A 23,579-nucleotide genomic window follows, 5' to 3' on the forward strand; every position below is an offset into this window, starting at 1 on the left:
TAAGCATTATTTATAGGAGAATAGCAACAGAACATGATTAAACGTAGAAAAAACGAACTAATTAATAGGGAAAAACTAAAAAAGTAGGTAATAAGTTTGAATAACAGTTCAGGGTAATCCGTTGTCGAGGTCACCAGCTTCTAAACTTTCTGTTTTATGATATTGCCAGAATTTTATATTCCACGGCAGCCAAATGGGAGGATTTTTGGTAGCGCTTGAGCTGAAATATATATGAAACCTGGCGCAGCTGGGCGTTGGGTGTCGGGAATCTCGGACTCGGCCTTTTTTGGCCACTGGAACCGCAGCGTGGAACGTGTTATGCAAATCTGGCTTGGGTTTTGCCATCCTTTATTTGGCCTGCAATGGGATCTGCTGTTGACCATCTGCAGTGCCAACGGTGGCATCAAAAACAATTTAGCTGCTCCGCTCGGCAGTTTTTGCCACCGGAGCACACATTTTTTTCACCCTTTTATTTGATTCACTCAAAATGTTAATTTAAATTGCAAACAGTCCATTGTTTCGCGCTTATTGTTCTTTTCATGTTTACCGTCGTCCCAGTTTGTAACCACCTTTTTCCGCAATTAGCATTGCAATGTGAGTTGGCATGGGTTTTGGCCTAGGTTGTCGCATTAAAAATGATATCCTAAGTAGATTGCACAAATTGCCTACAATTATATTTAATAGCTCGTTCAAGTGGGCTCCATAAACGTGAAACGAGCAGCCCATTTAAACTGTGAGTTGGAAACTAAGGGATGGGTTCCTTAGGCACCCATACCATTTCCATTCGATGCTCAAAGGCAAAAGCAATTTATCAAAAAATCGGTCAAGAGCACATGGGAAACGGAAATAAGAAACGCGTGACCTTTGGCCATACAAGAACTGACGTGAACGGTGTGGTTTCCGTTGAGAAATAATAGCAAGAGCACTTATCTTTAGTTTTAAATGGCAGTAGTCTGAATTTACGTTCATAATATGGTATAAAAGATCGAATTTATTTTGTATATTTCATACAAATCTTGCTATTTTTCTAGTTGTCATACATGTGATACCCCGCGATAAAAAGGGAAGGAGAGTAGTAGGTCAGGCATACAGTATAATAAATGAAGCACATGTCCAATCACTTGTGCCATTTTGTTCGCCAATCAAAGTTTTCAGAGCGCTTGAAAAAGGAACTAAAACAAAAAGACTGAAAAGTTTGTGAACTTTCTGCAGGCCAACTTATCGACAGTCTCCGGGCCACAAAACAATCAAAGCGAGCCCCGTTACGAAAAAGGGGCGGGCAGGAAGCAAAGGGCGTGGCACACATCCGAGGGTAAACAATAAACTTCAATTATGAATATTTCAGCAACTGGGATGGCAAAGTGCAGGCGAAAGAGTTGAAACATACTCAAGGTGCGACAGCGGCAGGAAAAGGACAAACTTTGGGGGTAAAACTCAACGTGGGCAACTTGGCGCGAAGGTGAGGAAAGTTCAGGGGCATTGACTTTGATCTTGGTCCTCCGGCTTTGTTTGCCATTCCATTCGAAGACATAAAAGAGGACCAAATAAGCAGCAGCTCGTCGAGTTTGAAAGCAATTAAATGGGATTTTCGCCTGGCTTAATGGCCAGCAGACGACGGCGGGGTACCATCTAATTAATAATTAAATTAAATTTCCGTCCCAACCATAAAAGTATTAATTGCTGTCCACAAATCTGGCTTAGCCCAATCCCTCAAGTGGCCAATAACCCACCGATGCCAAGCTGAAAACGCCCAACAGCTCCCATTCCGTTCGAAGTGTTGCCTTGTTGCTTCCGGTTGTGGCAGCAGCTCGAAAACCAATTGCTTCGCCGACTCCTCCGACCTCCTCCAACCCAGAAACTGGCTGCCGAGATTGGATTGGCTGATAATAAAAAATGAGCCATGCCACCATGCCAATGCCACCACTCCACAAGCGAATGTAATGTGATGCTCGGGCACGGGCGACGTTTCCGCTTCCCGTTGGACAACTTCCGGTGGCAGCAGTTTGGCGCCACGTCACATTGACAGCCTCCACACGGCCTTATTAATATCGAAGTAACGTGTGTGTGTATTTGCCCTCCCAATGGCCGCATAAAATGCTTCAGCTGTATGAAAGCGCTAAAGTGTCTCCAACTGAACTGGAAAAAACCATGTAGACATGGTTTTTGTGCTTGCTTTAATGCTAGTATTTAGAAAATGTAGTACTGGCACAACAAAATAATGTTTTGTGCTTTAAAAATTATTAATAGATTAAGCCATAATAAGTAGATAATAATATCTTTTGCATATCTAGAATTTAGTCAATGTTAAAAGTGCATTTATTGTACAATACAAATATTACCAAATAAGTTATTGTATTTATAGAAAATGTCATCTTTATCTGCAGCAAGTTTTTGTCGCTCTGCATGAAGCGTGTGATAAAAATGAGCTGATGTTGGCGGAAAAAGATGGAAGACAGTGGCCCGAAATTGTATTGCAATAAAATGATTTATTTGCCCATATTTCCATTCGCAGACCAGGGAGCGAGCCCAACTAAAAGTGGCAGTAGATCCACTGACATGTTGAAATATGCCATTGTCTTGTGGCACGCGCGTCAAGGACAGGCGCAGCGCAGGATTCTTTGTCGGGCGGCTCTCATGAAAATGTAATAATTCCGATGCTGAAAAGGACAGCCTAGACTAGCCATGTGGAGTGTGTTGATAAGACCACACGCCGTTGAACCAGATTTTCCATCTGCAGATGCCCGTGTCGCTCAGCTCGGACTTGTTATGTCATTCGCCTTCGTTTTATTGCAGCCGCAACTTTTATTAAATCGCCATGAGGAACAACCGAAGGAGCAGGAAAAAAGGAGCAGGCAAAATATTCATTTTTGGACTGGTCCCTGAAAAAAAAAAAGAAAGAGTGAAACCTTATCTGCAAATGTCGTTTGCCTTCCTGTCTTCATTCCCTTAACGATCCGGACGTTTGGATTTGGGGGAGAACGAGTGAAGAAAGGGATTCACTTTGGCTCGACTTTATTGGCCTTAAAATAGCCTGCCATGAATGCCATTTGCCGGGCTTATCAACGGCAATTGGGCCAAGCCCAGCCCAGACAAACCATTGACGTAGATAAATTTAATTTACCTTCTATTTGGCTTGCGAATTTATTTATATGCTGATTTTGAAAACGAATTTGCTTAATGGAACAATAACAACGAAATTCGTGTAGCTTCTAAAGGTCGGAATTGAGTTAACTCGGCATAAAAGACAGCCAACTGCCAAGGGAGACAAATTTGCTTTGACAGGTCACGGTGGCGTATACGCAACATACGTATCACGTATCCGCCATGTCAGCTGTATATGCTCAATTTTCGCAGTCACATGTTAGGCACGCCTCATCAATGCTATCGCCATTTTGCAATGACATTCCAATAGTTTTCTTTGATTGCTTAACTGACGCGAACGTCTAAATTTGCATAATGCACGCTTATCAGCCAACAAATTTGCATTCACAAACTATTTCGTTATTATGAATAATAATATTGATGCATATTGAATTAAAATACCTAAGCAATTTAATTAAAACTTGTTTGAATAGCAAGTATAAAGGAATTCAAATGTGCTGTGTCAAAGACAATTGAAAGGCAATTGTGTAATCAATATTTGACCAGAATTAGGGAAGAGAAAAACATTACATTTTTCATAATTAATGAAAGGGCGCACAGCAGAGAAATGCCAGGGCTCAACACTCAACAAAGGGAAAAATAGTTTAATGGCATTTTAATTACAAAATGAAACGAAAAGACCATGAAGGCCTTCGATATTTAACTGTCAGCTGGGGATATGCCCCATTTTGTTGCCTTTGTGATTATTATTGTTGTTGTTGTTGTTGTTGGCACGGTGTAGTTACAAATGGTCGGGCTATAAATTGCCACAGCCATAGTGTCCATCATGTTGAAATGCTTGAATTTTTCATTGCTTGCATTTCAATTTCATGGCCAGCCATTAAAATTGACGGCCCACCCACGCCCCCTTACATAAACGCCCCCACACTGTGCTGGGTGAAAGAAAGGACAGAGGAAGCGAAAGTGATAAAAAGCGACCAACAGCAAATGGCCAAAAAGTCGTGTCTTCAATTTCACAAAAGATTTGTTCTACCAAAATATTTGAAACTTAAAGAGAACCTCTTGATTGTAAAACCATTTATATATTCACAGTTTTACCATCAGGTCGTTCTCAAATTTTCTTTTTCATTTTCCATTTTTTTATGTCCATTTGCTAGTGCCACGATTTGGATTTTTCGCTATTTCTCCGCGGAAATCGGCAGCCCGTTCTGTGCAGAATTTTCCCTTTGCTTCTGCTTCCTTGAAAGCATGTTGCATAATTTACGGGCTGTAAACTGCGAGGAATGAAAGAGGGTGTATCAGCTGATTTCGTTTTTGCTTGGCTTTTGGATTTTAAGTTCAGTGCAGCATGGCGTTGTTTGCGATTAGATTGCTGGCTCCAAAAAGTGTGCTACACACACATACATACACAATAAAATGTTTCTTTGCATTTGAGATTTGTGGCTGCAACAGCTGCTGCCACGTTGGCTAGCCTTTTTCAGATTTCGGCAAAACAATTATTTAGAGTCCAACTGGGCGTGGAAGCGACTAATGTTGGCGGCAATTGCGAATTCATGATTCACCAGGGAGGAGTTGAGGCAAATTGAAGTCCTAAATTGGCGGGGGAATTGTATAAACAGCTAAATACTTTCTGGTTTGCCTTCAAATGGGAGATACATCACTATTATTCTTCTTGGTGATTTACATCCGTATCACTGGTGTCTTTTCGCTTTGATTATTCGCTATCATTTCAATTAATGGTATAGATAACGCAATTTGATTTTGGTAAGTAACGGGTAATGGGTAACAATCAAATCTGAGGTTTTATGAATAAATACATATGTATATGTTTCATATTTGGTAATAAAAATAAATAGATACATTTAAAATTAGTTGAGACTCATTAAATTCTATTTTTTAAATGCCCACTTCTTTCTCGCAGTGTGTTCGGGCAATCTGACAATAAGCGAGCGTACATCTGTTACGCTGATTGATTTATCACTCGATTGAAACAATTTGATCTGCATGCGCTTGACAGTCGCTTGATTTACGCCAGTGCAAACATGGCTAATCGGCCTCCAGCCATCGAATGTGTCAACTCAACACTGACCCACAAAAGCCAATGGCTTTGAGATTGACCCCCAATGGCCCCAACAGCCCCATCGTCCATATCCGTTGGGGGATTCTTGCTTGGCACCAGGCAACATTGAATTTATGCTCGCTAAACTTTATAATTAATTACATTCGCATAATAAACGAACTTAAATATGAAAATGAAGTGCAAATACAGGCAGCACAATAGGATGACAAGGGGGGGCAGATTGAATTGAGCAGGGGGCTTAGGGGGGCAAATCCACCGTTTGTGCATAAAACAGACAGCCGCGGAATAAGCAGCGCGGTGCCACAATTTAATGCCGCTTACATGAAATTAATTTGCACAAAATCAATTTCAATTTACATTCATTATGGCTGCCACAAAAATGGTGTCCAAATGTGCCGGAAAAACTAAGGAAAATGTGGAACGGCGGCGGCTCTGCTTTCTGACATTATGTCATTGTGGTTGGAGTCAACGTGATAAATACAAAATGATGAAACATCAAATTTGCATTATCTAAATGCTAATGTGCTTGGTTTAGTATTTATAAAAAAAAAGCTTTCGTAATTCGTTTTTCATGTACCATATGTATATTCATTGTAGATTACTGTGAAATGCTATATAAAAAACGAATATTCACAGTCAAATTGGAAGTGCGTTAAATAGTTCACTGATTATCAATCAAAGAGCTATTGTTCGCTTAAAATTATAAGGACAAGTTTTTACTAGTTTTACAAATATATTGGAATTTATTTTCTCATCGCCTTTAAATTGATTTTCGTTAGAATCTATTTGAATGTGGTCTGCTGTGGACTAAGCAAAAGTTATTCGGCGCATATAAAGCACACAATTGCGTGGCTGTTTGGTGTGCGGTATACCATGTATGGTTTACACCAACAAGTAGTAAAATTTGTCTGGTTGGAGCCATGACAGGATAATCTGAACATGAGAAGCGCTACCAAGGAGCGCACACACACACACACATTTGATTGCCTGGCTTAGTTGTGTGACTGGCTTGGTATTGCCTTTACTCTCTCTCCTGCACCTTCCATCTCGCTCTACGGGATAATATCGCCATCAATCAGGACCCCGAAAACAGATCCGATATGCATGTTGTATTCGCAAACGATGCTCCTGGGCAGGCCAATCGGTTGGGATTTGCTCTCGGGAACCAGGACATTCAAGTGTATCCATATTTTATACATATTTGATCAAGCCCAGTTTACAGGGGAATTGGACCCAAAATACATAGCCAAACCTAATTGGATTAATCTTGATAATAGGGTAAGGTACATGGACTGTCTGGTATTTGCTTCACTAAGAAAAATGTGTGTTTTTACCAAATTTATAAATAACCAACAAAGTAACAATTCATTAATAACTTCTAAATTTCATTAATCCATTAATAAAAAAAAATCCCTTGAAGCACTCTAGCAAATAAAGTAAATAGTTAGCAATGCATTTCAGCTTTGTTTCACGTATTGCCCATATTTAGCTCAATTGTTATATCTATCAGTTCACAATTATCAAAATCATTCGAGTGCTGGGCAAACTCTAATTTTCATGCAAATACAGTGAAGCGCAAATTGTTAAATAAACTCATAAGTGAGCACTTAAAATGGCGAGCATTCATTTTAAGTCTCAAAATGGACAGAAAATACTCAGATATCATCATGTGTGTGCACTTAAAAATTGCATTGCCTGCTTTCAGGCGGCGTAACTGGGTGAAGCGGAAATACAAAGGCGTTGGGAAAAGCCAAGCGAAAAGTTGGTGGAAATGCCAAATGCGAAACGAAGCGAAATCGCCTCGGGGCCAAGCCTATGCAAATGTGATCCAAAAGCAAGAGCTCATGGTAATTGAATCACGCTGCGAGTTGTAAGCGAGTTGTAATGCATTCCCTCACTTACCCCGCCCCACAAATTTCCCGAATGCTCCCCCAGGCAAGCCATTAGAAAAGTGCACGAGTGGATGGATGGCTGAAGGGGGGGGGGGGAGTGGGAGGTGGGTGTACATATGGGTGCCATGGTGGGAGATCGTATTCGTGTTTGACAAACGGCATTTCAATGCTTTCAACGCACACGCAAACTAACAAACAAACAAATAACAAATATCATTACAGCGACTTACACATGCAACGGCTGGCTGACAACGACAGAAGTACATGGGATAAAGCTGCAGATGTCCTCGAAATGGTAGTAGCACAAATGGTTAGCAAAATCAAATAAAATAAATAGAATTAAAAATTACGAAAAGCAAAATAAATCAGAGTATAATTTATGTTTTCGATCCTTAAGTTCATGAGTTGTCAAAACCAAAAAGCACATTCTGCCCAAAGTATTGACTATGAGAATTAGAAACCTTTGTGAATAGATGCAGGAGTCCGATTTGCCAATACTCGGTGCTATTTTTATGCCTACCACTGTGCAAATGAACACGGCAAAGGATATGAAAGCCGGCGACGACAACGAGCATACATAAAAGATGAAGAAAAATTGCATATAAATGCGGAAAACACTTGCAGGGGCGGTGGCAAGCGGAGGTGTGGAGCGGTGGTAAGAAGATGAGAGAGCTGCTTGCCATTGTCAAGTGGTTGTTGTTGGACGGGAGGCGAAGACAGGCGCTCAACCGCCGATTGAACTTCACAGGGCGTATGCGTAATTTTTGCACATATGTGAACATATGTACATGTGTACATGGTTACTCTATCACTATGACCACCATATGCAATTTATAAACTCTTTCTAGGACCTTTGTGGTGTGAGTATTTTATGAGTTCTGCTCTTTCCGATAGTTTTTACTCATATTTTATGATAAATATCTTTGAGTATATTCATAAAAGTATTCATAGAACTTGTCACGTGCTTTAAGCATACTGCAAAAAGAAGTCAAAGAAGTTTGACTGTGGGACTATACCTAAGAATATATGCAAATTTGCATACATCCGAACACAAATAAAAATGCTCGACTCTTCCCATACATCTTCATTCAATATACAGACCGCGATGTCAAAAGCATTTTCACGTTGAGAGCAACAAAAGCTGTGAAATAGCATTAAAAATGCGACAACAGAGTGAATAAAAAGGTGCACGTTGAACTCTAGATCGATTGCCTCTACATAAATACGTACTAAACTTTAAAGCAAATTGAAAGTAATAATAATACCAAAATATTCTTCAAACGTAGGAAACAGGCAGAAAATGCCAAAGAAATACAAATATTACACTAATTTGAATGAATTTAATATACCTTTTAAAGACATACCTCCAGACACTAAAATTGATTTTTTTTTCAGTCACTCGTGAAAGTTGTAAAACACTATATAGTATTATTATCCAATGATATCGAGCGATTCTAGCTTGTTTCAGTGATACCAACGTTGAAAGTTGATTTCAAACCATTGCCACGCCCAATTTAACTCCCACACCTTTCGAAAAATGTTGATATTATCATTTGTTTGTTGTTGCCAAAAACATTTAAGACACAATAATAACGCTCTCTCTTGTTTTCCACTTCAGTTTAATTGGGAGTATGGTACTTAAAATTATTGACCATAAAGGCGGTCTTAAACTTTATCGTTCGTTGCTTAGTCCACCAATCTCGACTGACATTCGCATATTATAGTTATCCTGACAGCAGAGACTTCTCTTTACTTTCATTAAGCTTATTTCCGATTATATATTGCACTGTTTTCCAAGCTTGAGGATTTTTCCAACTACCCAGTTTTCTCTTGACACATTCGTTTTCTTTAAGACCAACAAAGGTTTAAGTCTGTGACATTTTGCTACGCTCTGCATTTAAATTAAATGTTCATGTACATTTTGTGCTTCTGTTGGCTTGTTCTAAAGCTGCTAAAATATTCTGACTGAGAATATGTAAAACAACAGAGGTAGCATCTAAAAACAATATCAACAATAGGGGAACACCAGGAGATGCAAAATCAACAGGGGGTTTTTATTTTAGAATAGGCTAAATGATAGTGCTATTGATAGTGCTTTTGTTATCGAACAGTTAAAATAAAGATTGATTATATAAGTGCGCATCACTACTCGTATTACTGGTTCATCGTTTGTACTGGCGATGCGTTAACTTTGAACTGCAATGCCAGTGATGATCAGATGGGGAATAAAGGGGCGAAGGGTGTGGCAGAAGGTGCTGGACGGGGGAAAATGGGCAGGTTGTCAGGACATTTGGTATTTGGGGAGGTAATCTTGGCATGCACAATGAGCTCTCGATAACGTCGCGTGTGTGTGTGTGTTTGCTCACGGGCTATCTGGCAGCCGCAGTGGCTGGAAACATTTTGGCCTCGCATGCAGGACAAACAACTCGGGGGGCTTAAAGGAGAGAGTGGTTGTTATAGGCAGGGGCCATTGTGGTTAAAGGGGGGTCGTGTTTGGGAGCAGTGGTGCCAGTAAGCCGGTGGAACAGGTGAGCCAGTCCAAAAACAGCCGAGGGCCCATTTTCGCGGCCCGTTTGCACTGCAATTAAGAGTCTGACCAAGAAACAAATGCCTGCAATTTTGCACTTGGCTCACATTTGGCTCAAACAGCAAACCTAATTAAGCTGAAAGCCAAAATCAACGTGGCAGTATGATCACACTGCGCTGCCCTTTAATGTTTTTGAAAATAGTTTTTGAAAGTCGTCTATTTGGTGCAATTTAAGAGAGTAGAGAGAGTTAGAGGTAGGTCATCAGCACCATTTATAAATAAAAAAAGAGAGAAACTAGTGTGCTTGCGAACGCGAAATTTCATAATTTTCCTGGGATATTGAAACTGATCAAGAATATATATACTTGATATGGTCGAAAACGCTTCCTTCTTTTTACATACTTTTCTACTCTACAACGGGTAACGGGTATAACAAATAAAACTATAGTTTTTGCATTTTACTTTGCAGTTTTTATGACCTTTTGTGATAAATACTAGGTTTTGATTCACCAATAAAAAAGGTAGTGAATGGAACAGCAGGGTCACCAGTGCACCCACACTCACTCGAAGGAAAACATATATTCCTCACTGTGTGGAATGGGTGTAATTAAATATGAAAACATATGTTTCCCCTTTGTTTTTCACAGGCTCGAGTAAAGTCAGAAAAATCAATAAGGACTTCGAGGTCCACGGAATTCGCAATTTATTTACCATATTCATAAAGGACGACCAAGTGAATGTATGGATATGGGTATATACGGATAATATGGGGCAATAAGTCGGCGAGGACGTGGCAGCTGCAGTCGGTAATTTGTATTTAAGTAAGTTAAGTAAATCAGTTGACGACTCGGCGAACGCAAATCTTCAAATATTTATAAGCTGCCAGTTGAGCTCGCTACAAATTTTATGACAACCACGGCTTGGGGGCTGAAAGTCGAGGCATTTTGGGGGCTTCGGAGGCCTGGTGGCCTAGTGGCATTGTCAATTATGGGAATTATGAGCAGTGAGTGAGTCAGCGGAACGGCTGTTGAAGCTCATCCACCGACAACTTTGCGCTCCTTCCTCAATTTACCTCCCCTGGCAATTGCGTCAGCAGTTAATTTTTATGTATTTTTAAAACGCTACCATGCCCCACAATTTTCCCCTTATTATGTGCGCCCAACAATATTAACGGCCATAAGCGACAAGCCAGATAAATATCGCGACAACGACGAGCACTCGATACGAATTTATGCACTTGACTCAAGTGGGGAATCCTTAAAAAAAAGAAAGTAAATTACTTCAAGTCCACCAGATGACTGAAATACTGAAGGGCCTACAGAATGACGAAGACAGCAGTTTTGTTTCGTGCTTGTTCTTATGATGATGAACTGGGTATTAATGGAAGTAAAAACTAAAAAGTATATTTAGAGAGAAAGGTACTATGTGTAAAATGTATCCTATTTAAGGAATTTTCCCAACTTAAAAATAATTTTGAAATGAAGAGTTTATTAAGGCAAGAATATGATATTTAAGTCCATTATATTGATAATCATAAGTGAAGGGGAGTGGTTAAGCTACTATAAACATCTTATAATCTTTTAAATTTACCATTGATTAGGTGCATAAATGCACCAACCCTTTCATTCGCAAAAGCATAGGGTGCTCAGCGAAGAAAAAAAATAACTGAAACCAAGCTCATTCTCGCAGCATTCCAGAGTGCACTGGGCCAACGGGGCGTATGGGTGATGTGTGATGGGTAATGGGTAATGGCTGATGGAGACTCACAAAGCGGGGGATGATGACCTTGTTGTCGATATGCCAAGATAAAGCCAGCAACTTGTTGTTTTTGTTTCTGTTCCTTGTTGCTGCCGTTGTGATTGTTGATGCTGCTGCAAAGTGTAAGCTGAAAGTTCAGGCACAGACAATTGCAAAGTGGTTGCACTGAGGACGAAGTGGGGCATGCAAAGGGGTCTTTATAGAGAGGGTATGCGCTTCCTTGCCGCTGTGTGTATTATGTTCTTGCCCCGTTATTGTTTCTCCATACCACACCATTCCATTCCATGCCGTGCCGTGCCGTGCCATTTCCCCGCATCTGGCAGCTGCCTCATCTACACAATTGTTGCATTAAATAAATGTTTTTTCTACCCATGTCCGCCTTACGTGCTTACATGTGATTGTGGAGAGAGAAAAATGCCTACGATCAGCTGGGGTACTCAGTAATTTAATTTAAATTTAAGAAAATATATAATAATATTAGTAATAAACTTAGGATTATTGAGTGTAAAGAAGACATTTATCTTATTTTTATGAAATGCTTTGGATCAAACAGGTCATTATTTTTCAATAAGCAATATATCTAATATACTTCTTTTCCATGTTTTTCGATATACTAATCTTAATTTCAAAGTCCGTACAGACATGTATTAGAATAGCTTGTGCCTGTGTGTTTATTTAGCAAATAGACGATACTAATTGTTTTCTGTGCACCAAGGAATTCATTCCAGTGGAAAAACCGGGAGACTGCCTCCCAGGCACAGACGTTGATAGATTTCCATGCATGGCCGACACTTCTGGGCGAAGGAAACGGAAGTGGAAATGGCGGAGACGCGGGCAAGACTGTGGAAATTTAGAAAGCTCACTTAAACACACACACACACACACCCATACACACTTATACACACACAATATGTTTGCGGTGTGTGCAATGCGTTTTAATGAGTTTTTTGTTCTGCCGTAATTATTTTTGCAGTCTGTTGTACTTGTAAAGCGCAAATATGCTCGAAGAAACGGCAATCAGGCCCAGAGTCATTTTAATGAAAAAATTCTAAATGCAGGAAATGAAACACTTGGGTTTTGTTACCTAAAATGCATAAGGCAGATATTTATATATTCAAACATTGAGCAAAGCAAACCAAAGCACTTTTAAGAAAATATTTTTACTATTTACGTTCTTTAAATTCCAACAAAAATATCTGCCTTTTTGGGATTTATGTTTGGATCCCTTGGCCCTTGACCTTCAGCAAGTTTAGACAGATATTCACACTGTAAGCAATGCGAATCATAGCACTTTTATGAAAATATTTATATTATAATTTCAATGGTGGGTTGTAAATCGTTACCTTAAATTCCTAAAAAAATATCGTCATTTTACGAATTGTATCAAATGTTTTAATGAATATTAAATTCCTTAGCAATTTCTATAGCAATCAGCAAATTGAAACGGAAATGCAAATGCAAGTACATTTGCAACAAAGACAGAAACTTCAGCATTAATCACACACAAGTTGCCAGCGGAATTATGATGTTGCTATTCCATATTTACATATTTACATTTGTGCAACTGCAACGCCACAAATGCAAATTCGCCCGCCTTCTGCCAGTTGTTCTTATGAGCCATTATTATCGCTGCAGCAATGAATTGGCAGACTGTCCGGCCAACCTGACATCCCAACCGATGTTTACATTAATTTGATTTAAAATGCAACGCCAGCGCATCAGGATTGCTAAGCTGACAGCAGTCAGACAGCAATTCACGGGTTCGGAAATTCTGGGCCATGACGTAAGATTCATTTATTAAAATGCTATTGGAGGCCTTTCAAGAAACCGATGAATAAAATTACTATCTTAGATTGTTGCAGAACAGCTCAAAACGTAGCTCGAGTTCAGGTAATTTCCCTAAGTATATTATATGCTTTGATTGCCTAGATTTAATAATAATAAAAGTCAGCCAAAAAAGGAGAAGTCATTACAGCATTTCAAGCTAAATTGATACATTGATTAGGACTTTTACTCTACTACTACTCTATGGTAAATGATGGAAAAAATAAGTGAAAAGATTTTTGTTAATAGCTACTTTATTTTGAAACTACTTCGCATGAAAGTGTAAATATTCCTATGGTTCATTGCCTTAGTTAAGTGTTAGAATTTTAATGGAATTTTCAACTGTACCACAATATTCAGTGCTAAACTTTTTGAAATAATACCTTAATAAAATGTTGTTTGTTATGCATATTATATTTCGGTTGTGTAAATATTTTGTCTGCCATGGTAAACAATGGAACACAATGAATCCATGCGATTGTTGTGGGGCGTTTAATTCGTTTGTTGTGGCAGAATTATGGCCCCAAGTATTGACTCGGCGAAAATTACTTTCCCCTTTTTTTGCAGTTCTCACATACTATAGTTAATGGAATAAAACCCATAGTAATTATATGCCTGTAGTATTTAATTCCTGTATTTACACGCAATTTCGCATTTTCCATCTCATAGATACGATTTGCCTTGCTCAGCTATTTTTTCTCGATTGTATCTACAAAATCCATTGGCTAAGCTATTTTGATGCCGTATTGTTGTTGTTGCTGCTGCTGCAGTGGCGTTAAATTTTGTTTTCAATTTTCAACACTTTTAATAGCCAATTAATTAAACGGGCAAACAACAACAAACGACTATCTACACAAATATTTACACACACTTGCATAAATATCCGCGGGTATACATATATAACTCTGTGCGGCTTCTCTGCGATATGTATTAACACATATATATTTTTGGAGAATAAAGAATTTTCCCGTCGGCCTTTGCACATGTACCAAACATTTTTATAATTGCTCGCTGAGCTTTTATTATTCAACCAAGTGGCGGTTCCCAGACCATCTGATTCGCACCTGAAATATATCCCACTTTATACATATGTATATGTGCAAAGTTTGGGGCAAGGAATGGAACTTTTCGCTATCGCCGCATGCATAAATCATCGACCAACTGGACTGCCAGTTGGCCAAGACAACAGAGCAGGCTTATTCTATATGCTGACCAACTATTGCTAAATAATGACTTTTTAAACAAAGCCAACCGGGCAGACAAATCGTAAGTTATGAATGCGAACGGCGAGAGCCAATTAAGATAATTACTATTTATGAGGTTAACATGGAGGGAAAATGTCGAGCTCAGGAGATTAGTGGTAAACTTCAGTTTATCCCTCGTCCAGCTCTCGACTCTCCGCTTGTCAAAGTTTTGTATTTATATCTACGCATAAATTATTTATGCCTGAAACAGGGCCCCAAAACTGGGTGGACTAAACTTGGCATTTGTGGGTGAAAGTTTCAAACCAGCCTCCTTGCAGACACTTTTCCTTTCCTCCCTTCCCGGATGTCCCAACATTTCAGGTGTTGGGTATTAAAAGTTTTCAGCATATGTCAAACGCCTTGCAATTTCGTCCTTGTTCAATTACAAACCTAATGAATTAAACACCGAGAGGGAAGTGTGGCTAAGCTTATTACATGAATTATTCAGGATAACAGACAGGACATTGTTAAAGGAATTTTCACTAGCAACAAATACACAATGAGTTGATACACATCAGTTGCAAGCATCTTTTAAGTATATTAACTTCATTTCACTGCGTCTCTATTTTCAATACAATAATAAACTAATTCTTAGTTTGATAAATTAACTACAATATATTACTATCTCCTAAATTAGTTGCCAGCGTAAAAAGGTAGTTACCCAATCAAAAAAATAGCCATACGAATTGGGAAAACATTTTATAAAGACAAATAGCCGGCATTAAATAAAAGGGTTGTCTGCAAATTGGCCACATGAAAAGCCTGTGGTCAATACGTCTTTATATAAAGGTATATTCAATAAAAAAAAGGCAGAAAAAGACAAACTGTTCGTATGAACTACTTCAAAGGCATATCAATAGGTCATCATCTTGACAATGGGCCAACTCACATTTATTTTCTGGTTCCTTTCCTCAGGTGGGCGTAACCTTTTGACATGGCTTTTGGGCGTCACCAGGGGCAACAATTAAAGAGGAAATCTCATAAATATCTGCTGGTATATCAGGAAATTGACTTGGGGCGGCAGCATTTGTGCCCAAAAAAAGGTATTCATAAATGCACGAGAACCCAAAAATAAACCGTCACTTGATTAAAGTTGCATTTGGGTCGAAGGGGAGACAGAAGTGGTGTGTGTGGAAATCGCCGTCAGGTGTGACAGGTGACAATTTAATAAGAACTCGACTCGCGTTCATATGGATTTCTGACAACAGCTGCGACATCAATCAGTCAAAAAATTCGGATAAAAATATATATATCCGTTTCCTGATTCTTGAATGTTTGAAATCCACTCTTGCAGATTTCGCTTAAGTTTAAATAGTTTAGGATATTCAATTTCCCCGTCTAAAAATCAGAGCTAAAGCTAAAGTAACCCTATTATATATTCATCTTTTCCTATTTCTATATAGATTTTGTTCGAATTTTTATAGGTAAATATTATGTGTACAGATAACTTTCCTAAGGTTTCTTAACTAAAATGAAATTGTAATAAAAAGAAGTACTCACACAGTGTAAACTGCTCCAGTTCCTGTTCCGTTTCCGCTTCCGGTGGCCTTGCCATTTCCGCTTGCAGTCCTGCCGCCGACTCCTGATGGCCGTCGGGAAGGGGCTGCCACTATGTGCTGGTCGAATCGCCCAGCGGCGAGGCTATGTTGCTGTTGCTATTGCTATCCGAGGCGGAGAGGGGTCGGCAGATGCCCAGCCGCGTGAGTCCAGGCGGCATGGCCTTCAGAATGGACACCGCCTCGTCCAGCTCGAGGCCCTGAAGCAGGCGATCGCCGACGCTCATAAGGCGATCGCCCGGATAAATCTCGTTGGTTGCCTCCGCAGCACCACCGCGTATCAGGCCGCGAATGACGATGACACTGCCCTCGGAGTCCAGCGGATCCTGGTAGTCTAGAATGGAGAAGCCGAAGCCCTGTTCCGTTTTCTCTATATCGACGGCGGTCACTTCGCAGCTCCACAGAGCCAAGCCGGAAACGTTTTCTAGTGACTTGGAGCGAGCTCCTCCACCTGCAGTGCCCCCCGATCCTCCAGCCGCTGCTCCCGCATCCGTTAAAGTCGCCGTGCTGGACGTGTAGAGCGAGCTCTCCGACTGGGCCTTGCTCAGCAGATTCTGGAGACTCTGGTGGCCACCGGGTAAGAGGCTACGAGTCTCAAAGGCCTCCGGATTTTGCGAGGTATTTATGACCGACGGAACGTGAGTGCCGCGGGCGCAGACCAACTTAACCCTGGCGGGCAGTTCCTTGAGGATCTTAACCACCTCGATGTGTCGCAATCCCTGGAGCTTGTGCTCGTTCACCTGGAGGAGCTCATCTCCCGGCCGCAAGATGCCCTGTCGCCCCACCGGCCCGTCGGCCAGTATCGAGCGTATATAGTGATGCGGACGCTTCTCAATGCCGCACTCCACATCCACAGTGCCTTCAAGGCTGATCCCTAGACCTGAAAGTTTATTTATTTCGGCAACTAAAATTTCACTGTCGGGAAACTCACTTTTCCAGGCCACGCGCAGCGAGGCGGCCGTCGGGCTGGCCGCTTTCACAGGTGCCTCATTCGTGGGCGTTGGCATCTGGCCAGGATCGAGATCAGGATCGGGATCGGTATCCGTTTTCGTATCCCCCAGGTCTTTGACCCTCTCCGTCTCCGGCTTTGACCCTTTGCGGGCCTGTGCCGTTTCCGTTTCCGGCTCAGCACACTGCTCATCGGTGTCATTGCCACTGTCATCGGCCAGGATTAGGCTGCGCCCATTCGTTAGAGGCACTATCGGACTGATCCTGGGCACCTGATCCTTAGTGAGGCCTCCACTGTGATCACTGCGGTCCAGCACGTGCGACATATTCGATTCGACTGTGTCCCGGGATGGGAGCTCAATGAACTCATCCTCGGCTCCCGAAATGCCAACATACTCTGCATCCACGGCCTCATCGCCTTCGGTGGCTATGGAATCGGCATCCAGTGACTTGGGTGGCAGCCAACTTAACGTGGCTATCGACGGGGACCCAGGCATGGATAGCTGCGACTCCTGGTCCTGGTCTTTATCTTGACTCCTATCTAGGCCGGAGGGAGCAGATGTTCCTTTGATTTCGGTAAGGGCCACTTGCAAGTGCTCATACTTTCTGCCTCTGAGGAATCGTTCCAGAGTCAGATGAACCACTATGTCGGTGTTCCTGAGCAGTTCCACCGCCTGATGGTTGGTTACGCCGGATAGGGATCTGCCATCCACGGCTACAATGCGATCATTGATCTGGATTTGACCACTTGTCTCTGCTGCACTTCCCTCAATTATGCTCTTCACGAATATCCCCGATAGATCCTCCTCCTCGCATACATATCCGGCCACGGTGATACCCAGGCCGTAGACATTCTTGTGCAGCTCCACCACGTACGTTTCCGTTTCCGGGGAGTCCATGTAGGAGTCGGGGGAACCGGAACCCGACGCCGAAGCGGATCCGCCATCTTCGTTGGCCAACAGCTTGCGTTTGCTGTCGGCTATCACAGTCTCAATGTGCCGGTTCTGATCCTGAACGCATCGCCATTGGGTCTCCAGGGGCAGCATCTGCAGGGCGGGACGTGGCGGCGGCGATAGTATCGAGAAGGGCACTATATCCAGATCCAGACGCGGGCAGGGGCGTTGGCCAGCATTGGAGTCCGTGACCATCGAGTGGCCTCCACCACCCGGAATTGGAGGCAGTGGGAAGTCAGCCAGATCGCCGGCCAGCTCGGATAGTTGTTGAAGCTGAAGCACCGCCGCACTTGGTTGCGGTTCCACGGCAGATAGCTCCGTACCCTCGGCGGGACCGCCGCGCACCAGACCAACCAAGCTGGCCACATCCAAGACGCCGCCGCCGCCGACATCGCCGTCGCTGCCGGAGCCCGCTGCTGCTGCCGCTGCTGCTGCGGCTGCTACGGCAGCAGTTGCAAAACTCGGATTCTGGAAGAGATGACGCGACAGTTCTTCCGGGTCGGAGAGGAGCTTAGTTGGTATAATCGGCGCCTGACAGGCCAGCGTTTGGTAATCGATGGCCGTCGGCTCCACCGGCCGCGCCACTATCAGACGCACCTGAGCTCCGGTCTGACGAAGAACTGTTGCCACCTGCTCCGAGCTGAAGCCCCGCAGATTGACCTCGCCGATCTGCAGCAGATGATCGCCCAGCTGCAGTCGGCCATCCCGCTCGGCCACGCCCCCGGGCGTTAGGGCCTTGATCACCACACCGGTACTGCGACCGCCCACGAGGATGAAGCCCAAACCGTTGCCATCGTTGATCAGATCGATGACCTCCACCTGCGACCATTCGGTGCTGAGAACCATCTTTTCCCCCAGCTAATTCTGCTGCCGTCGGTCGCCCTTTCCTTTTTGTAGTTTTATTAAATATTGCTGACGATAGTTGTTCTTGTTGTTGTTGCTGTTGTTCCTGTTGTGTGTTTTCCGTTCGCTTTGCCCTTGCTAACATGTCGCATTTATGATTGTGTCCAAAATTTAGCGGTGGTGCTGTTGGCAATTGTTCGTTGTTGCTGCTCCGTTGGCTCCTCCTTCTCGCCGTCAAATGGAACGAGCGTGATGAATATTATGCTTGCCGGAGCAGCTGATTTTGCTGTTATTGCTGTTATTGCTATCGCATCGAGAGTCATTCAACCGACAATTATGGCCCGGGAACTGTGCTCCTGGCACCGCCAGCTCCAGCCGCATCATCCACGACCGCAACAGCACAGCGCACCTGTAATTATGCAGCACACGCACGCACTTCGCATCAAATAGGGTGGAGTACGCGGCGTATACGCAATACGCGGAATAGGTGGCGTATACGTAACGCAATGCAGAGTGAAAATGTGTGTATGTGTGTGTTTGGAATACGCGGCGTATACGCAATGCGAACGGGGACAAAAAGAAGAGACAGAGGCGTTGCACGGGCGTGAAGCGAGAATTTGAATAGCTGCCCTGCCAGGCATACCATTCGACGTTCCTTGCCAATACTCTCGTTTGAGGTATATAAATAAGGTCTTAAGCCAACCACATTCTAATCAATTTACACTCGGATAATGCTGCTGATAAAAGCAACATAAAAATATTTTCAATGAAGCAGCGGGTTTTTGTATAGCACAAAAGGGATATTTTATAGATGCAATATATCTGATGCATTGTTTAGATCTGTGTTGTGACAATGTTGTAATGTATAAAAATGTAGATATTAAATATTAAAATTAAACTCAAATTTATTGTGAGACATCTTTAATATCAATTTAAATTAAATAAATTTTGTCAAGTTTAAAGTTACTGTGTCATGTTAAAACATATTAAGAATTTTTCAGAATACCAAATGATATTATATAAATTCCTCTTAAATCAGTTGGGAAATGCTTGGAACAACAAGAATTTTACCCATTTTTCTCCTTTTTATTTTGCAAATCCAATAAGTGACCTTCAGCTAGAAAGTTGTTTTTTCATTTGTTTTTGCCCACATTAATGTTTGAACAGGTCCGCTAGGGTATGCACAACTCGCTGTTCTTTTAAAGTTTGCATTTGTGTGTTGGGTGCCTGTTGTGTTTTCTTTTTTTGTTGTTTTTTTTTTGGCCTCCTGCTGCCTTTTTAATGGCACCTTTTTTGCACGATTTTGTAATTTACATGCACACACACGCACATGGGAAACGAGAAGTTTTTACCTTTGCAGCTCACGTGCCACGCATGTTTGGCACCAGTCCCGCTTCAACCCAACCCACCCAAACCACCCCGCACCCTTTTGCCTCTTGGCCAGGCCAAAAGGCAGTTCTAATTGGAAAATGCCATGATATGGGCCTCGAGAGGAGAAAGGACGAAGCGAGGGAGGAGGGGCCAACTTGCGACTACTCAGTGCTGCATACTTTGTGGCGCCGTCTTGGCAGCCGAGAAACAATCTGCAATCGAGCGATAAGTTTCGAGCTGCCGCAGCAACTGCCACGAATCTCTGACAGCCATATGGCTAATAATTGGAGGGAAGGAAGCCTTGGTAAGATGCGGTGGCAAGGGGGTGATTCCAATTTTCCGCTTTCTTTCTGGTCAGAAGAAACAGGCAATATAACTAATCGTGTGGTCGAAATGAAAATGTTGATTCTGTGTAACCAACCAACAACTCAGCAACAAAGTTTTTCCAGGCAATTAGTCTTTTTCCATGACTATGTTCAATGATATTTTATCAAACAAATTTCATTTTTGTAATGCCTTGCAATTTTGCTTTTCTTATCAAATTTGTATTTGGTTCTTCTTGGCTCAAAGTCGGTCTTTGTTTTTATGACATGGCAATAAAAGCAGTTGAAAAGTAAACAAAATAAATCGCTTAAAGAGATTAAAAACATGTTTGTATTAAAAAAAAAACAATGTACAGTTGCTTGTGTAAAAATGACGTTGTATAAATATATTAACCAAAATTATACATCATTTGCATAGTAGATTTAAAATTCAGATCATAGCTCCTATTTTATTCTGCCTGTTGTGCGCTCCAATTATGTTTGTTATGTTAGTACTGATAAATTAGGGAATTTCTTAAGATTTCTTCATTAAGCCATAGTATATTTCTTCCATTCAATTAACTACTTCATATTTACAGTGTTTGCACACAACTCTGACGCCAACCTTTGAAATCATTAATCAAAAATACTTCCCAAACGGATTTTGTTCGGTCAAGTCCTCCACTCGCCGGAGGAGCACTAAAGTCCTGCATCATAGCACATAGCAACAGGACGCAGGAGCGTAACCGAAACCAAATCCTGTTCAGTGGGTTGCCGGTTTAATTGTTGTTTCCGAGTGCGCTCAATGGGCGGCTTTCGGGGATCGGGCCATTGTTGGCCGTATCTGGCAGTGACTGCAGCTGTCAATTAAACGCTGATTGACTTTGCATTCGCAGGACACGGATTGGCGCACGATGCGTATGATTAACGCCGCTTGTTCTGAGTCCTCCTCCTCACAACTCACTCTTACTCGATTCCCCGTCACCGCAACTTTTCACTCTGTGCCTTCGGTTTGGTCATTTGCTGTAGCGGGAACACCACCCTCTGGATTTTACACTGAGAAAAGTTTAGTGTCTCAAATACCAGCTATTTGCTTCATAAAATTGCAATTCAAATATTCATTACCTATTTCAAAATGTGCAAACTTTAGAATAAATTGCTTTAACTGCTTACTCTCATTCACACCTTTTGTATAAGAACATTCCACATATAATTATCTTAGAAAGCAACATTATCTAAAGAAGTTTTCAAAATGTAATTAGTAAAATATTGGAGAGAAACAATAAAAGTTCTTTTCCCTATCGGGTTGCTTTGTTTTTCCCCATGTACTTGCGAGTGTGCTTCATTTAACTTGGTTGCGGTGGTCGGAGGCACTGGAAAGTGGTCTGTGGCAAGGCGAAGCCAAGTGAGCTGGGACGGAGCTGGAGGAACAGGACCAACAGCAGTTGACGTCCCAAGCCCATTACCAGGAAAAGTAGGCCAAGCGCGTTTGAAGTTGCCACTGCGTTGGTGTGTGTGTGTGAGTGTGTGTGTGAGCCACCAAGCTGCTATTTTTGTACGCCTCAAGTAGAGCCAGCGGTTCGGTCTTCCCTCTCGCTCGCATAGCTCGTTCCATCTCTTTCTAGGCTGTGAATGTGCCTGTGCCAGTTTTCGGTTTCGTTTCAGCCCGCCGTTGGCCACTGTTGCTTCTAACGCACTTCAAACTGCCGCGGCGCTGACCTACTGAGCATTATTAGCCGGCTCACGGCTCGAGTTTTGGCCCAAAGTCCCGACGTCAGTCAAGCGTCAAAAATCGATAAGCAAAAAAAATAGAGCGGCAACGTGGAAGGTTAGCCCCAAGTCGAAAACGAAGTTTTGCATACCCTTGAAACTCAGCCAAGTCATTAGTTATGTTAAAGCCAAACGAGGGAATATGTCTAAATCGGGTTATCCCCTTTACATCAAAGTAAATTTGATTAACTTCAGTCTTTCCTGATCTAAGTTTACACATATCTTACTTTAAAAAAACAGATATCTATAAAAAATTCAGTAGCCTATAAAAAAGACAAATATCCACTCAAAACCATACCAAATATACACGTTTATTTTGGTTAACAATTAAAGTAAACTGAAAAAGTAGCCTATAAAAAAGGCTAAATGGTAAACTTTATCGTGTTTCGCTTTCACTGAACATTCGAGCCACAACCGCAAAATGATTTAGCGAGCAAAAGCAAAGTTTGTTGCACGTAGGATGCATCAATTAAAATGATAATAAATTTATTAAATTCATTTCCTTCAAAAAGTGATGACCGTGCTATTTAAGTTTTATGTTTTATATTTTATTGTTTTGTCGTACAATTTGTTTGAGTAAAAACATCCGGCTGCAGAAGTTAACAAAAAACTAAGTAAATAATGTGGTTCGTAAATCGATTGAAAAATCCGACGGCGATTCACTATTTTTTCTGTTATTCAAAACAATTTCGCAACACATCTGGTTTACTTATTATAGCTATTAAGTTGATTTTTAAACGCTGTGCTATTTGTTTAAACGCAGTGCTATTTCTATCACAACTCTTCGCAATTACAGGGTATTTGGCGGCTTAACGGATGTGTTTCCATCCACCCATGGCCAAGCCGATCCGTGCCAAGACTTGCGGATGCCGGAGCTGGAGCTGGAGCTCTTGGTCTAGCCGCATTGACTGCGGCTCTTGGCCGGGTTGGTGGATTCGAGTCGGAGATCTCAGGTTGTAGGTTGCAGATTGTGGGTTGTGGGTTGGCGGCTGCGGCTGTTTGCTGGTGTCGTGTGGCTGCGCCTTTTGACCCACCTAGCCGCCCCCGCAACCCCCGCGGCCGTCACAAGCTCTTAGCCAAATTGCTGCAGCCCGAAAAGAGAGATGGGGCGCGGAAGAGAGAGGGAGAGCGAGCGAGCGAGGAAACGGAAATAACTTGTAAACTTGCGGCACGCAATTTGCAATTACTTAGGCGACTGTTGCAAAGGAACATCAACCAACGCATGCAAAGGACAAAGGCAAGAGCGACTGCCAAAAAGTGAAACTTCCCTCAACTATTTGCTATTGATTAAACAACTAAAACGGCAAATGGAAGCAGAATTTGCGTATATGCCGTATACACCGTATGTTGCCGTTATAAAAGCTGGTCAAGATTGCGTATACGCCGCTTATTCCACTCTTGCGCTTGAT

At 42.0% G+C, this 23,579-nt stretch overlaps 1 protein-coding gene across 2 annotated transcripts in view, besides 1 other annotated feature; it reads right to left on the minus strand.

Moving 5' to 3' along the window:
- CG15803 (uncharacterized protein) overlaps positions 1 to 23,579 on the minus strand; it is a 29,797-nt gene that overhangs the window by 5,866 nt on the left and 352 nt on the right. The window contains exons 2-3 of one of the 2 annotated variants that reach the window (NM_142456.4): positions 16,915 to 19,136; positions 15,928 to 16,857 (exon numbers count right to left, since the gene is read on the minus strand). In NM_142456.4, coding sequence (NP_650713.2) covers positions 16,037 to 16,857; positions 16,915 to 18,730 — 2,637 coding nt within the window. In that variant the 5' untranslated portion in view covers positions 18,731 to 19,136 and the 3' untranslated portion in view covers positions 15,928 to 16,036. Of the gene's footprint in view, positions 1 to 15,927; positions 16,864 to 16,914; positions 19,137 to 23,579 lie in introns of both variants that reach the window. The other variant, NM_001300459.1, reaches the window with a different exon arrangement.
- Positions 9,895 to 9,932: a mobile genetic element.

The sequence above is a fragment of the Drosophila melanogaster genome, chromosome 3R, assembly GCF_000001215.4.
Source record: "Drosophila melanogaster chromosome 3R".
Lineage (NCBI taxonomy): Eukaryota > Metazoa > Arthropoda > Insecta > Diptera > Drosophilidae > Drosophila > Drosophila melanogaster.